General features: G+C 40.9%; 2 protein-coding genes across 2 annotated transcripts in view; one reads left to right on the forward strand and one right to left on the reverse strand.

Moving 5' to 3' along the window:
- Positions 1-8: 8 nt before the first annotated feature.
- Positions 9-3,683, reverse strand: LOC144195414 (cyclin-dependent kinase 7-like). Its single transcript, XM_077715031.1, has 12 exons — positions 3,562-3,683; positions 3,113-3,172; positions 2,997-3,030; positions 2,845-2,912; positions 2,696-2,764; positions 2,472-2,582; positions 2,157-2,275; positions 1,734-1,833; positions 1,567-1,653; positions 1,338-1,487; positions 1,083-1,221; positions 9-530 (listed from the first exon to the last, which is right to left on the reverse strand). The coding sequence occupies exons 1-12, from the start codon at positions 3,625-3,627 to the stop codon at positions 505-507; spliced, it is 1,029 nt and encodes a 342-aa protein (XP_077571157.1). The 5' UTR covers positions 3,628-3,683; the 3' UTR covers positions 9-504.
- A 6,985-nt stretch (positions 3,684-10,668) lies between these two features.
- LOC144195504 (SET-binding protein-like) overlaps positions 10,669-18,613 on the forward strand; it is a 32,149-nt gene continuing 24,204 nt past the window's right edge. Inside the window, exons 1-2 of the mRNA XM_077715201.1 lie at positions 10,669-10,751; positions 17,099-17,677. Coding sequence (XP_077571327.1) covers positions 17,255-17,677 — 423 coding nt within the window. The 5' untranslated portion in view covers positions 10,669-10,751; positions 17,099-17,254. The remainder of the gene's footprint in view (positions 10,752-17,098; positions 17,678-18,613) is intronic.

The following is an 18,613-nucleotide window of genomic DNA, read 5'->3' on the forward strand; positions in this document are numbered from 1 at the left end:
TCCATGAATGTATTTGCAGCTTTTATTGAAATTGGAGGAAATCCTATATTGTTTGTTGTATGGTGTTTAGACATAATTGGTCATAAGTGAACCAATCAGAGGTTGATTTCAGCAGGATGGGGAAGTCTTTCCAGCACAAGCATGGTCCACAAAAGCATCATGATCACTTTCAAGCGGAATAATGTTACTTCCCCAAACACACTTCTAAAATGAGCTACGACCTGAGACTCTATACCAGGCCCTCTCAGGGACATTCATGTACAAATCATGGCCAATCCCAATCCTTTAGTCTACATTGTCAAAACAGACTAAGCTGGCTAGTGCAGTTACTGCTATTTTTCTCACATAAATATCCACAATCCAGGTGGGAGTTGCTGCTTGGAATTCTGGTGTCACACAAGTGCACGTTGACCACAAGTCGTATTGGTCATCTTGCTGGACTGCAGGATTCAGCAGTATCTTTGATATTTGAACAACCTAAGCCCCGATGCCTTTCACATTTGGTTAGAATATCAACTTCTTCATAGTAGCTGAAAAAGACAGAATATTCATAGGATAAGTTCAATGAGTAACAAAGTCAGATTTTTATGCAAACACTGTATATAAACTTATAATGGACAATTACACAACTATAAAATGTATCTGCCTCTTTAAATTCTCACTCTGAAATGTGCTGGCGCTTGGACCATACAGAATAGTCAACCCAGATATTTTCCAAACCACAGAACAGAGGAGGAGACAGGAAAAGCTTTGAACCTCCTACAATTACTAAAGTAAAACATGCCCTCCCGCAATCCACTCTTAAGAAACAGAAATGTGTGCGTGTTTGCCTCCACTATACACTATATAATAAATTCTGCAGCCAACACCCTTCGGAATTGCTACGTTCAATAAAGCAATATATGCCTGGTATAAATAGCTATTGCAAGTAAGTTAGAGGCTAGATGTGATCCAGGTGTGAGTAGGATGCAGTGAAATATACAAGCACCAATCTCTAAATAAAAGTGCTGATCTATATTTTTCAAATCATGGTGGTTGGGTTATAGCTAAAAACATCAGATACAAGTCGGGCTTTCCATTACTTGTTTCCAGGCCTTCTAATTTTCTTTTGCGTCCCACTGTCTCCTTTTCTCGCAGAACTTCAACTGAGCAGTTGGGTCGGGGAAGCTGGGGTCCTGGAGTGGGACCAGGTCGATTGCTGAAGTAATTCATCTTCAGAGCCTGATATGTATAAATATGAAAGTCACAATAAAAAAAATAATAATAATGAAAAATAAATAAAAAACATTAATTATTTTCCCCCCTGTATAGACTCAAGAATTGTATTCCAAAGTCACCTGTGTGGCTGTGGTCCTGGTTGAAGGATTAAATGTGAAGAGGCCATGCAGCAACTCTAGTAAGTCATCTGTAGCTGCACTAAATATGTGTTCAAGTGGTGTACCAGGAAATATTTTGAATGGCACATAGTCTGGTAGACTACTGACTCCCTGTAAAGTGGAACACAATAAAAATGATCCTGTTATCCTAGAAGAAACACCTCCAAAAATCAGAAAAGGAAATGCATACAGGCCATGTCTCCTCGGTAGGTGTCCCAAGTGCCTCAAAGATCTTGGTAAGCTGATCAAGATCAGAGTCCCCACCAAGAAAAGGTATCTTTAAAAAAAGACAATATCAAAATCATTGTTAGCTTTTATGATGTTAAACATGCTTGTCAATAGTGTGCGTGTGCATACCCGAAGGAGCAACTCTGCCAGAATGCATCCCACCGCCCACATGTCAACACCAACTCCATACATTCTAGCACCAAACAGAAGCTCAGGAGAGCGGTACCACCTTGGAAAAATATAAAAATGGCTTACTAAACAGCTTTTCAACTCCATAAATATACAACACTTACAGCCTTTGTATTAGGTCAATCTTAAAAATGGAATACAATCCATCTATTATCACACTGCTTTGTATTGTTTTCCTTCTGTCATAATGGTTAAATATAGTAAATGCTGGGGTCCTGCCAGAGATGTGGTGCACCGTGGATAAAAAAAAATTAACAGTACTGCCGCCAACTTGAATATACATCCTTAAAGCTCCTCATAAATGATGAATCTTTATAATAGTAATCATATCTCTCTCCCTAGTTTACATGGAACATCACCGACCTGGTGACAACTTGATGAGTGTAGACCCTGTTAGGGCTGCCAAAAGCTTTGGCCAAACCAAAATCAGCCAACTTTAACACTCCATTTCCATCAAGCAGCAGATTATTGGGCTTCAAATCCTGCAAAGAGAATACAGCAAATGTCAAGTACAGTCTGTGGATGTTTGGAATTAGGACTAAGCTCCTTCCTGAGATACTTTTGCATTATTTTGACTAACTTTTGGTGAATGTGATGACATCCTGGCAGTGTTTTTATTTTTTATTTTTACAGTAGAGACATATACTGTGCATAAGTAATGTGGTATATTTGCTTTACCCTGTGTAGGACCCAGTGTTGATGCATGTATTCTAAACCCTGTAGTGTCATGAGTATGTAGGCTTTGATATGGGCTGGAGTCAGGACAAGGCTGGTGTCCTTGATGATCACCTTAAAAAAAGGAAGACAAACATGAGTCAATTCAATCCAGTTCACAGGGATATTTCCAATCAGTATTTGAATGTAACAAAAAAAAGATGCATATTTAATTGGATGACCACAACCTCCATATCAGTTTCCATGAAATCAAAAACCAGGCTGATGTTTGATTTGTGTCCAAATGCATCAAGCAGCTGAAACACAAAGTTGATGAGAATAAAATACAATATACCTCTTTAAGTAGCTTCATTAAGTTTTCAGATATAAAACCCACCCCAATAATATTTGGATGATGAAGCTCCTGCAGTAGTTTAATCTCCCGTAAAGCAGTCCTGTTGATACCTAGAAATGAAAATGATCATAGAAAAGTTCACAGAGTTGATATCTCATAAATCCCACATAGTCTGCAGAATGAGTCCAAGTTACCATCTTTAGCTTCAGCTCTGTGGCCAACTTTAATCTATCAGGGAATAAAAAATAATTAATATACATGCACCAAAATAGCCCAACATTATTGACAGTTTGAGAATTGAATCATTCACCTTTTTAATGGCGACAATGTTATCTGTTGTTTTATCTCTTGCTTTATACACTGTGGCAAACTAGAAATGGGAAATGGACATATTGATTATTTCCTGAACATTGAGGTCACTTTATCAGGTTAATTACAGTACAATCCCTCAAAGGGAAATTCTAGAGATATAACGGCGATGGACGTCCAATCCATTCTAACTGGCAGGGCCATTCCAAGTCAAAATGTATTGGATGTCCCCCGTAGTCATAGAGTATCATATAACCATTTTTAAAGCCCTGAAACTCAATCAATATGATCGATCGCGAAATCAGCGTGCACACAGAGGCTTTTGTTGACATGACAACCGGGTTACTAGCAAGCCCCCCACTACTGCATACAAGAATGCACCGGAAAACAATCACATACTCTCTTGAAAAGGAAAAAGAAACCCGACAAACATAGATCTGCAACGATTACCTGGCCTTCTCCGAGAAAATCCAACTTTTCGTAACGCTTGGATCTGGACTTGACATCAACCGCCATCGCGGTTTACAGTTCCAAGAACATCAACTTCCTCTTAGTTAAAGGACCATAAGTAGTGTTTCCGGGTAGGAGAATAAGGGTTTCTTTAGTGCAGCACTGTCATCTACTGGTAAGAAATGACAATTCGTGCAAAGCATCATAAGAAAATTGAGCTGACTGATCTTTGCTTCAAAAAACCTAATTGTTTTTGGTTGTTGGTTATTTTGGTGGACACATATTGTATCTTTTGCATATGTATGAGACATCTAATCAAGTCAAGTTTTTTAAAGTACAGCCCTAAACCATCAAAAAGATCTCAAAGCGCTTTACAGACACCCAATTGACATGATTAAGATACTAATACTATCCCTTATTATTTATTTTAAATATACAAGAAAATAACAGTAAAAGGGTAAAACAATTAAATCTTAAATTACCTGTGTATGTAATAAAAATATTATAGTAAAGTAATCTGCAATAAAATACTAGAAGAAGAAAAAATGGGTATTGATTATTTTTTACGTATTTATATATTTTAAATCAGCAGTGTGGTTATGTACAATATCCATCAATTTGCACAACCCTAACATTTCACCTCTCTTCTACTGTATTCCATTCCAAAATACCCCAGCAGTTCTCTGTATGATGCATTGCAGTTACTCAACCACAATAAATGTAACCCCGAGAATGTCAATCAAAACTGAACTGAAATGGAAATTTCAGATAAACAGATTTATTTGAGTGATTTTCTGTTTGAAAATATAGAAAACATACCATATCCGTAATGGTTCTCGTGTACACTGGTATAATTTCCTCTTGATTTGGCCCCCTAAAAAAAAAAAATCTAAAATGTATTTTCTTTTAACAGATTGACATCGCTCTCGTGGGAGTATCTTCTGTCAGTGAGGGAGCTTTTGTGATCCATGCACCGCTGAACACATCTCTGCATCCCATCTCCATACACAGTAGATGCCCTCACATCCCACAGGATTAGGCAAGGCTCCTCTCTTATGACCCTCCTGTAACACACACACACACATGGGCACACACAACCACACACACACACACACATCTTTCATTTTCATGTTACATTTGACAAGAGAAGTGTGAAGGATAAACGGGCCTAATACACCCCTCACTCGCTCTTCAAACTCATGCACATTCTGTGCGTGTGCTGACAGCTCACAGACGTGACTGACAGCACCGTATGTGCTCATACAACCATTTCTTTTTCAGACTTCTGCAACAGCCTTTCCTAGTGCTTTATTGTCAACCTCTAGAGACGTTTTTGGCAGGTCTTAATGTGGATTATTACTGTCCACTGGCGGACATAACTCAAAAACACTTAGATTACTGACTCTTAAAACAAATATGACATGTTGATACCCTTGTCTAATTCAGCTATCATTTGAGTATGTTCTCATGCTCATTCCTCTCATGTCTTTCTCGGTGACTGCGGTGGGTGAGTTATAGAGGCATAAGTGCTTCTGTTGGCGTTTATATAGTTTGGCACAGTAAATCTCGAGATAGAACAAGTAACGTTATGCCCACTAACTCACCCTGGTTATGTGTCACATTAGCAGATGGTGATGCTGTTGAATTGCCTTGTGTGTACAAGCATACCGAGCAGGGGGGTGAAACCACAAGGCTGTTTATCAAACTCATAGGAAGTGGGTGTTGTTGAACCAGTGCCTGCCATCGAACCACCACATCCTGTTTCACGGGGCCTGAGAATGTTCACATCAGGTACTGTTGACAATATGTAACATGTGGCCACAACACAAAGTTATACCCACAAGAAAGATTTGAGCTGCTTATCTCCATAGCCATATCAAAGAAACACTCTTCATGACTTTATTGATAATTTACATTGGAAAACAACTTACGAGAGTCCCGAGCCAAGAATGTCACAAATAGTGCATACAAGTTTGTTATGAACATTTGGAATTTGGTTTGCCTGTCACTGTATCTCAATGGTATAGAATATGAAGAATCATGCGAATACAGAGACAACTGAAGTGCTGTAGATAAGTCTCACACTGAAACTACCACAGAGTATTTCCTCAATTTGTGGTCAGCTGTGTTTGTTGATTTCCTGAATTTCATTACACCAACTGTCCATGTGAACAGAATATACTGTGAAATCTACAAAATTCCTATCAGATTAGAAAACTACAATACTAGTATAGGGAACTAGTATGGACTGACCACCACAAGATATCACACTGCAAATAAATATTAAATACTATTCATATATGTACAAGATGTATACATATACATGATGTTCAAGTCTTTGAGTATTGTATTTATAATTTTTTTAATCAACTTCGTAGAACTTGAATGAAGACAAGCTGTAGAGAAAATGAATAGATTGCTGTATAAATAACTGATTACTGAATATTCCACATTCTGTGTCGAGTATCTGAGCATCAACATAGACACTTGTGCAGGACTTCAGATGAGCCCATTTGATTGCTCGACTCCTTGCAAGACAAAAAAAATTATGATAATGTCCTCATGAGTGGTGGGGGATGGGACATCAACTCTTCAGATTGACAGAGACAGCATGGAGCCACAGTTAGAAGTATTTAAGGCAGTGTTTTCTGTTGTCTTGGTTACCACATGCATAGTTTTTTTGGCTCTGGTCTGTAGATCCTGTCAGAGTTGGTTATCACTCTCGTTACAGGGATTTCTACCGCCCAACCAGTCACTAAACAAAGCCCATGGAACATTGAGGGATGCAGGATTTCTAATGTCATTTTAAATACATTGATTTGACATTTAATTTGTTCTTCATAGCCAGAAGGGAGGTGTATAAAAAAAATACAACTTTGTAAAAATAAAATACCGAGTCTTTTTGTCATTGACCTTATAATACTATCTAAATATGGCAATAGATTAATTTTAGAACTTAAGGAATTTTGCTACTAAAAGTCCACAAGAAGTGAAACAATCTGTGGAAAACGTAATAGTCTATTCTTGTCGATTCTCTTTAGAAGGTTAATCATTGTTTGTAGAATGTGGTTTCACAGTGGTTCATGTCAGTGTATCTGGCGTAAGCGAGTGTGTTACCAAGGAGTCATTTACTTCATTAACCCAGCTAGATAGCTAAGGCCTTACTAATCAACCTTGTCACACGTCCCATTAATTCATCACTCTATCGGCCCGGCTCTGGCTCCCACTGACTGGCGTACACACAAACACAAATTGCATTGTTACTCACAACACAACACGCAAGCACACAGCATTATCGCACCAGACACCATTTCTTTTTTCATGCGTCTATAGTCATGCTTCTGTCTGGGCTGACCCCATTAGCCGGGTCGGTCCCATGGGTTTCTTAGCTCTGATGAACCCTCTGCTGCCCTTTCAGATTAGTGGACTCCCTGAGAAAAGCCCTTCATTGATGGGGATCCTTTTTCCCACTCACAATGTCATCTCAAGGTTAGCACAATGATTCTCACTGCTCTCATTCCAGACACACTCATTGGAGTGCACTTTTCAGATGAACATCCAGGTGGTGTTATTATTTTCATTAAGAGCTCTCCTGTCTATATTATTCATAAAACCAGCAGTTATTCACTCCCACCTCACTTTGATTTATATCCTGGTTCTTTTGCCAACGTGTTAATTAATCGTTAAAACGTTTTTCAGCCTCCCCTCATATCGTTCTCTCTTAAGACCTCTAAAACCAACGCGAAATCTTTTGCCACATTACACTGTTTGATTGGTCCTTAGTGAATAAGAGGGATTTTCACTTATGCATTGCAAATCGGGCAACGGGAATTAATTACTTGGAGTCCCACTTGAGGCAATGAAGACATGGAAGAGAGAGAGAGAGAGAGACAGAGAGAAAGAGAGAGACAGAGATGAAGGAATTGGGACTGTGTGCAGCATGTCGTCAGATAAATGAAGACTCTAAGACACATTTATCTTTATATGTTCAATTTACGGAGCGAGTGATTTCTTGTAGCTGTGAATAGAGATGAAATGATTATCTTGATCATTCAGGCACAAATGTTGGCCTGTCTCTGTCTACTCCATCATAATTCAATATTTACAGTTTTAAGCTGGAAAATGTCTCCCACTTGGCTGCCTGTATCTGGTCTCCATGGCAACACATTTGCGGAGGAAGAGTGCCATCTGTATGTGTCCGCGTATCTGTGTGTAGTGTTTTCTGATACACTGCAATTGATTGGTTGTTGGGGAGCAGCTGTTGACCTCTATAGTCTCGAGGGTCTCTTTGTATTCTTGCACATATCCCAAATCAATACACACACATACACCAGAACATTGGCACACACATACGCACTGACAGACGGGTGACAAATTAATAATTAATGGCTGGAGCAACATTATAAATGCAGATGTGTCTTGGCCAGAGGGATGACGAATGATTTGGTGAGTCTGATAAATGTAGTGGATTACAACACTCGGCAAGACGAAGCCCAAAAACGCCCCCTTAGTAATAAGACACAGTTATACCTAAATTGGCAAGACATTGCTTTAATGGGATTTTTTTTCACTTTTCAATTTTTATACTTGAGGTAGAAATAAACGGATCTAAGAGTTGCTATTGAACCATTATCCAGGGTTTCCTCCACAATAATGAAAATCACAATTTCTTGCATTAATACCTACAGCATTTTACTGATAAAACCAATAATTTGGGGCATTCTATGTCTAGTCACATGATACAAGGTTGATGGTAGAGTATACATAAATAAAGCTCATAAAATTAAACCACCTTATCTTGTAGTATTAAAAAATGCTTATATTAATATTTGATGACTGAAGAAACATTACAATTGCAGATTTCTTTTCATCCAAGGCATCTCAGAATCGTTAATGAGTATGATAACGGCCAGAATCATGTGCTGCAACCTAGCCAAACACAATATTATAATTTGACCTTTTGACCTTCACTCGCTCGCATACAGGTACACGGACATAATGATAATGCCGAGTCTGAACTTTCAATCTGTGCCTTTATACTATGCTGTTGAGCACACAATCAAAACACTACCTGAACTAATGAAATACCCTTTTTAGATATTCTTTTACTGATACGCACATCCACATAAACAATAAAGGTCAACTGATATAATTAGCATTATTTGTTCATGTTTTAGGGATGTTTTCCATACAAGGAAGGTCAGGTTTTACATTTGAGCAGAAAGTCAATGTAACTCTTGACAATGATGATGTGATGGAACTGTAATCTATGGCTTGATGTGTTTCCACAGACATACGAAGGTAAAAAAAATAAAGTTAAAAAAAACGGAATTGGATGACCTTGTTGCATAGTCCCACAAAAACACATGTTCAATTACTCCATGCTTGTCATCATCAACTAAAGTCATTTTAGCAGTGGTTAATGATCCAAAAATGTCTTGTGCTGACAAAGACAATAAAACATGTTAATTGGTTCACTGGAGGGTTTACTCATAAAGAAATACACAATAAAACAGCATATGATGAGATTTATGGTTAGTTAGGACCCAAAGAAACTATAGCCAAAAGTGCACATTTAAATGGAAGTCCTGCTTTTGTGAAGGATTTGACACCTTTGGTATCATTCAGATATGAAGATGTGAATCTTGCTAAACCAATGAAATTTTATTATTATTCTCAAGGTGATATAATACTGATATTGTAATTTCCTTTTTACACCAATTTCTACACTGATATGTAATTCATATTCAGAAATGTATTACTCCATTAATATATAATCAACTGCTGAAATCCGAGGTCAGTTGTAGTGAGTTCTATTGCAAATAGAAAGGTTCAGAAAATGGATAAAATTTAATTTGTAAGTCGTGTAAACTACTATATAGCTCTTGCGTTCGGTTTCATTTGTGGCTTGTAAGTGTGGTCGGTTTCAATGACTGTATTTTCAAAAGTGATGGGGGTTCATTTCGGCATGTGAATTCAACCTTTTTATTAGGTAGTGCTTAAAAAAGAGCTTTAGATTAGGTCAGGGGTGCTCAAACTTTTTTGTTCAAAGATCTACTCTTTTTTTTTACAGGCCAATGACCAAGATCAGCAGTTATGTATGTTGATGATATACCTGATGTCAGTAAGGACCCAAACTAGTGCAGGCAGGAACTGATCATGCTTGGACTCGCCATAGCACCGTTTCCCCGGCTCAAGTCTTATTTAAAAATGTAATGTATTTTTGGAATGGATCAAATCTTACTGTCATGCGATCTAGCAATGGTACCTTAACGATCGACGGGTAGTTCGCGATCGACGTATTGAGCACCCCTGGTGGGTGTTTTGGTGAGATTAGGAAAGTCGCGCTGATGGAGTTTCCACCAGGTGGAGGCGATGTCGCTCCTTCTGCCGTCTCCCATTCCTCCCCATTGCTCGCCCACAGCTCCGCTCACTCGACTGGCTCAGATCATTACCAGACACCAGGCTTTAGGCTCTGACATTCACCGATCGGGAAAGCAGAGCGAGAGCAGACGCGCGCGAGAGAGAGAGAGAGCGCACAGTCCCAGTCTTGATCCCATGCGTGCGACGAGGGAGTGGGGGAAGCCACCTCGGGATCGACCAGCGACTTCTCCGTGCTAGCTCTTTGGCTTGAAAGCGTGGGCTCGACGCCGAAATTTGCCCATTTGGAGCCGGCTCCCTTGAAGCTTGAAGGCGGATGCGGGCATGTTTTGACTGCGATCGTAGTCTTTGCACCTCTCTTCGGACGGATTTGTGAGGGATCTTAACTTACACAGCTCCGCCACATTGGCCGGCGGTCCTGTGAGGCGCCCCGGGGACGCGCTCTGCTCTGTCCGGCCGCCAGGCAAGCCGCAAAGGGCCCCGGAGAGAAGGCTTCGTTCAGCTCGGAGTTGAACATAAACGTCTCTAATTGGATTCCTCCTCCCTTGGCGGTTTCTTTCTTTTTTTTCTTCTCATCACAACGACTGCATAACCCATTTTTTCCCTTTCCAAAGCAACATTGACGCCATTTTCCTCGAGGTTTTTGCGTCAAAAAGCATCCAAGTATAATTTTAGGAGCGTGTGACAGCTCCCCGGGAGGCTGTCAACCCATCCGTCGCTAGTATAAAAAATGTGTCTAAATGGATTGTAAATGATCTTGATAAATAATTTACAGGTCAGATCTCAGTGTTTGACAACATTAGACATGGGTAAGTGGACTCCTCCTGCACCTGAACACACTTCTATGTAAAACACTATACTATCCGCAGTGTCTGTTGATAATGATGTCGCTTTGATTGTGCATTTACCGCGATAATGTATTGTAAATAGCATTTTTCCCTGTCCTTTGTAGCTTTGGGGCATGTTTGTTTCCCGTTGGGAAAGGTGCAGAGCCGTGCACTAGTATAGTAGTAATTAGAATGGCGTATTTTAGTGTTATTTGTACCACGAGGAATGGAAATTCACTCAAAACTCAGAATGAAGTGCATAGTAAAGATAATGGATTTCAGCTGCAAGAAATGCAATTAACCCCACAGTTGTAAAGTTTTGCAAATATATTTTTAGGGGGTAGAAAGCCAAGTCTAAACTTGCAGAAACTTGGAAAAACTGCTATTTATTGCTTGATCTGACATTCCATGTTGGGCACAATGTGGAAGATTTTTGCATATATCATGAGATCTCTGTTCAGCAAGCATTGAAAGGTCTACTAATTTGTCTTCTTGTTGGCCTTTTTGACACTGCGATTTCCAACATAAAATGGGTCTCATTAAGAAGAAGTATAGAAAAAATACATAAAGGACATACCTTTGGATTATTATACTTGAAGTAAAATGGCTCTCGGTGGTATGTTGTCAATTGTTTTCAAATTTATTGGTGTAATAATGCTGAAAACAGCAGAATCTCAGTTCATCTGTCATGCAAATCCCATTAGTACAACAACCCCATTAACACCAAACTATGAATTTAAGGCTTTGAAGTGGTAAGAGTGGCCAATGTATGTTTTCGGAATGGGGAAATATCAGTTTTTTTCATGTCGTTTTAAAAAAAAAAACAAAAGCCACACATCCAGTGCTAGGTGGTTCACTTAATTGGTACTTAGGGGACTTTGATAAGGTGTTCACTAGATATTGATCGTATGCTAGCTCAGCCACTAATGTTCACCTGCTTCTTTCAAAGTGTTGCCACTTGAGTAGCTGTTGAACTACACTTAGATATCTCTTAACAGCGGGCACCCATTCCTATCCCTCCAAGTACTTTGTTCAATGTACACTAATGTAACCCCAATTATTGGCCTCCAAGGCACAGTATATCAAGTGTGTTTTGTTTTCATTTGCCCCTTCTTGAACGTCACTACTTAGGATTGCCAAATGCTCTCATGTGGCCTCCCTGTTGCGTCAAACAATGTAGGGCAGAATTATATTGACGTTATGTGTGCAGGTGAAGCCCGTAAGGAAAAGGCAAGTAAGCAGTGGCTGTCAGCATCCCCCACAAACATCAGCCCTGGGAGATAAATATACACGCATGAATTATGTGGCTAAAGTGTGGAAAATTGGTGAGGTCCGCAGAATGTGTTGTGGAAGGTCTAGGGAAAATAATGTGCTGGTAAAGAAGTGGAACTAATGGAATTTGGTTAAAACTATCACTGAACTTTGCAATACTAAAGAGTGCTGAAGAACAAATCCCTTATTAGGTAATGCGATGCCCGTGCAGTCTTTAAATTAAAGCATGAGGAATCAATAAGGTGCATCCCTAGCTGGGTTGGATACCCCGGGTGGAAAGTGGATCACAGGGAAAAAGGGGAGGGAATATGAACAGCATCCAAGGACGAATTTAAGTGTTGGCAGGCGCTCTTAGCGGAATATCAGCGCTGGATCACCTTTTGACAGGGAGAGGGAGGGGAGATGGAGGAGGCAGAAGGGGTGAGGTGGTGCCGAAATGAGGGAAACGAACAAGGTTGGTGGGAGTGAGGTGAGGAGGAGGAAGAGGGAGACTGTTGGGGAAAAGCAGAGGTGTTTTGCTGACAGCCATTTTGTGGCTCCTGCCGCTGTTAAATGTTCACATCGATCTGCTTGTGTGGGGTAGTAAGGTGAGAATGGTGTTCCTTGGTTCATTGTGTCAAAACACTTTGCAGTATTAACGCATTAGAGCAACCTAAATTACATTTTCACAAATTCAGGAGTCTTAATGAATTTGCTATTTAACAAGTTTTTGAGCAAAATGATGGTGGCAAATGCTTCAAGAGGCAATTAACACCTAGCAATTCCCAATTCTAGCTGTGTTATGTACATCTTTATTTTGCACTGCAGACAGCTTAACATGAGAGCCTTATTTCCCCCTATCCAATAATTTCCCCCACCATTTTATCATGGCGATGAACAGAGCAAGTGCATATTGAACAGTGGGAACTCTTTTTAGCACCCGGGGGTGCAATTAGCTGTCTTGATCAAGGGCAAATGAGCTGTGAGTGCTTGGTTAGCAAGGAGGTAGAAGGATGGCGTGCTGATAACTCTCTAATTTCTGATAGCTTACTGTAAATGGCAAACCTTTAGTCCTAGCCTGCATTCATTCTTAAGCACTCTTGCAAACATTGTTTGGCCATAACTAGAAGGCTCCGCTGCACAAGTGACACAGCTGATATGTTCTGCAGCATTTCGAATCAAAAGTTTAATTATAAATTAAAAATGCCATGTCGACTATAATAACCTTTCCAACCAAAATTATGATATATATATATATATTTTTTTTTACCTGATCACGAGCTTCTGTAATGTGGCATATTCAGCACTTATCACAATACCTCTTGTTTTTGGATAATTCTTTTCAGAAAATAATGTGATAGTCAAGACCCTTAGATTCACAAGCACAAAGTGAGAAACTCTTCAACTTTACCTTTTCCACCCATACAGGTGTGCATTATGAAAGATCAGGAGAGTGAAAGAGAATGCTATTTGTGATTTAACCTCAAGTGATAGACTGCTGTAGACTGCTGGGTATGCAGCCTTAAAAGGTTGTGTTTCCTCTGCCATCTCTCTTGCTCCAAATCCCTCTGCCCGCCCCGTTTCCTCATGCTCACACACACACTCGTGCACATCAACGTTTTGCTCGTGCATCCGAACCATTCGCCCGCCCGGCTATGCCCATCTGCATTTCATCATGGCTGTTTTATCATAATGCACTCCAGAGCGAGAAAGAAGTAAAATGATGCATCCCATTCACAGCCTTTTACATCCAGCTCAGCCAGTGACCTTATGCTATTTGAGAGAGAAGCCGGTGTAGTGCTGGCAGTTTGGAGAACATAATAAAGCTATTTACGCAGCAAGTCTGGGCTCTTACAATCCTTCTGCTGTCTGAGGCCACTCAAAGTGGGTATGCATATGTGGATGAGGGTGTTTGTGTGCACGAGAGAGAGAGGACAGCATGGCTTGGACCAGGTGAGGGAGGCCCGTGGAGGGGTCAGTCTTACATAAACTCTAAGCCTGCCTGCCTGCCAGTAAAAGAGAGCTAACACAGCTTAGAGCCGCTGCATGGAGGAGAAGGAGGGACAGGCATGACCCAGCTAAGTAGTTTACGCAGTTATGACCCAGAATGAAGATTGTCATAATTCATGTCGACATTTGGATGTCACGCTGCAGTAGTAGTAATGGCTCGATTGCTCTTTGATGCCTGTGGATGGATGTGTCTCTTTGTGGGATGTTGTGGTTGGCAGCTGTCTCTTTTTCTTGTCATTGTGCTCAGTCACATGACAGTCAGGGTGGCTTTCACACATGCCATGAGTGCGAGTCACCAGAGCGACACCAGGGACAGCTTTGAAAGAACAAACAGGGTCATCTATACATACGTATCCACTTTTTCTTCGCTTTTGAAAACTTCAAAACTGATTATTATGGTTTTCAATCTATTTAACTTAAAATGTAAATCTATCCACGGATGGCAAACCACGTTCAACTCTCGACTGATTGGTTCAATTTTCTTCTTCGGTGTCCCTTTATTTTAGGGGTTCAATCTCTCTTGGCAAAACAAAAACAAATGCTCCTCCAACTTGTCTAATTAATGGACATTGAATGAGCACTTCCTTGGCCAAGACACAGTATGCAAAGGCCGCTTTCACGTTAGGTCGTGTGATTTATGAGAATATGTCAGCGAGTGAGCCGTTTTACACTTCCACTGTTGGGAAACAATGGAACTTAGACAGCTAATTATGACAAAAGTAGCCATGACCAGCAATCGATTCTGTTAATAAGATTGTGATAAGGTATTAGTGTTTGAAGTCATGCACGCCATCAAAAGAACATATTTCTTAGTGGGCTGAAAAGTCTCTTTGCCAAAATAAGTTGATATCTCCAAAAAAAAAGAGAGAAATGAAGATACAGAGCTATATTCTCGTATACAGCTCAGCTGCGCTCAAGCGTAACAACCAGCATCTCGTGATTTTTATCCAAGCCTCATTGCACCGGTTTGGGAATTTGGCTCTGTGCCATGCTGGATTTGCCCTTGAAAATATGCCTGTAGTACTGACAATTTGGTTTCGGAATGTCTGCGTAAAAGCACGTATAAATTGTTGACCAATGCTAAATTGTGAACACAGAGTTTATATAAGGTTTTATAAAAGTTTTTCATTCACAAACTTGCATTGTTTCAGTATCATAGTCAAAAACATTCAAATTGGGTTGAATTTTTTATTGTTTAAGTGAAATTATTGCGTACATATAATCGAATCAAGACCTCCCATTAAATCTCATTGTATGGGAAAATATTTTATCCTTGTTTAAAAAAAAAAAACTATCATATTGCATCGTCATGAAATTGGTGATGTACATCCCACTATACAAGTGTATACTGTTCCCCTTATAGCCTACTCCTGGCTGACCTGTGTAGTAATATATGGCCTAGCCAAGCTCCTCTCCCTTGTGGACGGGGTGTTGACATCTAAGATTAGAGATGGCCAAAAAAAGCAGCACAAATCCAACTGCTATGACAAACAAAATATGTGTGGCTGTGACACTATGTTGCACTCAATACTGACAACCTCGAGCTCCTAGGAAGGCAGGAAATCAATCATAAAATGCATTATTACTCTAAAGTAGATGGATGTTAGTAGTATTGAAGTTCACAAGGTTAAACATGCAAAACCGCCGCAACGGTTCTTTACAACTTCTTAATACCACACTGGGGTGTTCTCAACCTTTAAGAATAACGTTTCATACATCCAAAATCTCAAAGGCTCAACAGGCTTTTTTTCATGATGCAGTACAAAATATCCACTTAATACTCTGCCTGTGGATTACACACCATTTTTGTGTGGTCTTGTTGAAGCACTGCTATGGATTATGATTATTCAATCACACTGTAAGCATGTGGTATGAGGCCTGTAGCGTATTACGATGGAGATCAGCTGTTAGTACAGAAGGTGGGACTGGTACAGAGAGAAAATACCAGGAAGGACAGAGTGATATTTGTGCAGAAGGGGGAAGTCTTTGTGCGCACTTTTCCCTCAATGGAATTTTTTAGGAATAACTTGGTCCCTTTAGTTACCCATGATTCCCTTTACTATTCCTCCCACAAAGGTATTTTGAGCCTGCCTGTAACGCTGTAGGATTTGTGTACACGAAGAGTATGTTTTGGTTCACAAGAAAGTTTAACAAATGAATGGTTGGATGACATTGGTATGGGAGAAAATTACCTCCCCATAATTGAACATTATGGTTATAAATTCATGAAGATTTCTCCGCGAAGCTAGACAGCACAACATCAAATTAGCCTTAAATGATTCCTCTGTAATAGTAACAACGTGAAAGAATAGAAAATATTAAATTCTAGTTTAGGAGAGCGTAAGTCCTCTTACTTCTGCAAAATTACTTCAGCAACCTTTAACCAGAATTTCAGACTTACAGCATGGGTGCAGGTTTTAATCTGTCATTTCTGCTTAGTTGTGGAATTGCATGGTGTAGATATGCCACTTCATGCATGTGTTTAAAAAAAAAAAAGTTCAGACTGTTATTTCCAGACCAGCTCGTAAAGCACATCTGGGGAAAGAATTGAGATTCCTTCCCTTGGACTTTCTGTGTTGCCTTCCCATTCCCCTTGTGTAATTCCCTCCCTCCCTCCTTGCCTGCTCTGGTGAAAGGAAGAAAGAAAAAAAAAGAAGTCAGCTTCTTTCATTTTTCCTCCTTTGTGTCCTGAGGGTAACTTCAGCCTGGTTTTGGAGCAGAGAAGAGGAATGTCTTATTTTGCACTGATCACTAGTGTCTGCATAGCTTTGCTTCACAAATGCGGGAAGGCTCAAATGAGGGAAGGAGCAAGGGAGGGAAGATTAGCAAGAAGTGATGAAAGATGAGAGCAAGGGAGAGGATGTCAAGCGAGCCAAAAAGTTGTTTTTGCCTTTGAAAATAAAAATGTAAATTTGAGCATTTCAACAGGCCTGTAAAGCTCTTTGTTGAGTTTGTGGATTTTTCTAAACCAAACAGCGAGCTAGATCTCATGTGTCAGGGATGGGATGGCAGCCTTGGGAAGTTGTCTTTCTTTTGTTGATGCTATCTTTCACCTGTTCTCTCCTCAGATTGTCCTTGGCTTCCCAACGTGTCATTGGGACAACCAAGCCAACCCCAATAACTGATTGAAAACAAGCTATCAGCCCGACAGACTTCCATCCTCTTCATTCCGATTGGCTGGCTGCCACAGCTTCCCATTCTGACTGGCTCTGGCGGGAGAGTGGATGGAGCCAAGGGATCTGGTTGGCTCGGCCCGACCCAAAGAGGCGGAGTTACAGGGAGTCGGGGCGGTGCGAAATGAAGGAGCGGGAGGCATCGGCTCGGCGCGTAGCGGTGATGTGATTCCTGGTGCTGTGGCCGAAGGGGAGGGGCTTGAAGAACAGGGGGAGGGGCTTCTGGAAGAGCAGGAGTTTTCCATCAAGGAAGCGAGTTTCCAGGAAGGAAGTCTAAAGCTGAAGATCCAGACCACCAAGCGTACCAAGAAGCCCCCCAAAAGCCTTGAGAACTATATTTGCCCGCCAGAGATCAGGATGACCATCAGACCTCCGGCGGGAGAAGGCAAAGGAGGGCGCCAGGGCCGAGCCGGAGGCGGGGCCGCATCAGGGCGCGGCCAAAAGGATGAGGATAGAGGACCGCCCCGAAAAAGGGTAAGTCTGTCGCCGCCACGATTATCTTAATGCACTTAAGATTTAAACGCAGATCAGGTCTTTTTTGGCTTCTGAGAGTCCATTTGTACTTGAATGAAACACTCCCCGCCTCGCACGCTTCAAGCACCCAAGTTCCTCTCCCTGCTTAGTTACACAGGGTCAAAGTTTGCTGTGTAATTGAAACCAGTCAGGGCTAGCTGAGATCACAGTGACACACGGACACGGGCACACACACAAACACATTCACGCACACACATGGGAGCTGAGAATAGGGCTGACATAAGCAAGTGACAGCTGGTGTCTGCTCTCTCCATTTGTGGTCATATGCAGACCCCTCCTGTCTCCACTACTCTCCCCTCTTTACCCCTACTCCATCACACCCGTTACACACGCACTGGTGTTTGGTGCGTGTGACACTGTGTACGTACAGGTCCTTGGGGGGATCTAGTGTTTGCAGAGTGTGTTGACCTACACTGTGGAGTGTGCGTGTGTGCGTGTCCAAACCTCAGTGGCTCTGAGCTCGACAGGCTCAGCAGGAGCGAAGGTGTCATGTAGTCAACATGATGCTGGAAATGACTCTCTTGTGCTTCTGTTTGGTGGACCCTCAAGTTAAGTTTACTCACTTTGTGATTGATAAGTTTGAAGGTAAACTATTTGAGGGAGGGTTGGTCATGGACTGGACTGTTGGTCCACAAATACCAGGTAAGTTTGGTGGCGAAGAACAGGAATACACTGAAAAAGACCACATCAAATACATTTGCATAAATAGCAAGACATCTGTGCACCTGTTAACTGGCAAACGATTTTGTTAAACGGAATACATAATGGGGAATACCCAGCTACGTGGTGGTAGAGTTTCTTACCAAAGTCATGCTTTCACTATTGTGGGTTGTCAACAAGTAGACGTCAGCGATGGTTGGTAGCATGATTTGATGA

The sequence above is a fragment of the Stigmatopora nigra genome, chromosome 4 (genome assembly GCF_051989575.1).
Source record: "Stigmatopora nigra isolate UIUO_SnigA chromosome 4, RoL_Snig_1.1, whole genome shotgun sequence".
Classification (NCBI taxonomy): domain Eukaryota; kingdom Metazoa; phylum Chordata; class Actinopteri; order Syngnathiformes; family Syngnathidae; genus Stigmatopora; species Stigmatopora nigra.

Excerpts from the sequence above, each read along its gene's own strand:
- LOC144195414 (XM_077715031.1), bottom strand. The coding sequence starts at position 3,627 with ATGGCGGTTGATGTCAAGTCCAGATCCAAGCGTTACGAAAAGTTGGAT. Across the intron at positions 2,765-2,844 it reads ATCATCCAAATATTATTGGG|CTGCTTGATGCATTTGGACA; the intron begins GTGGGTTTTATA and ends TTTGTGTTTCAG. Across the intron at positions 1,834-2,156 it reads ACTCATCAAGTTGTCACCAG|GTGGTACCGCTCTCCTGAGC; the intron begins GTCGGTGATGTT and ends TATTTTTCCAAG.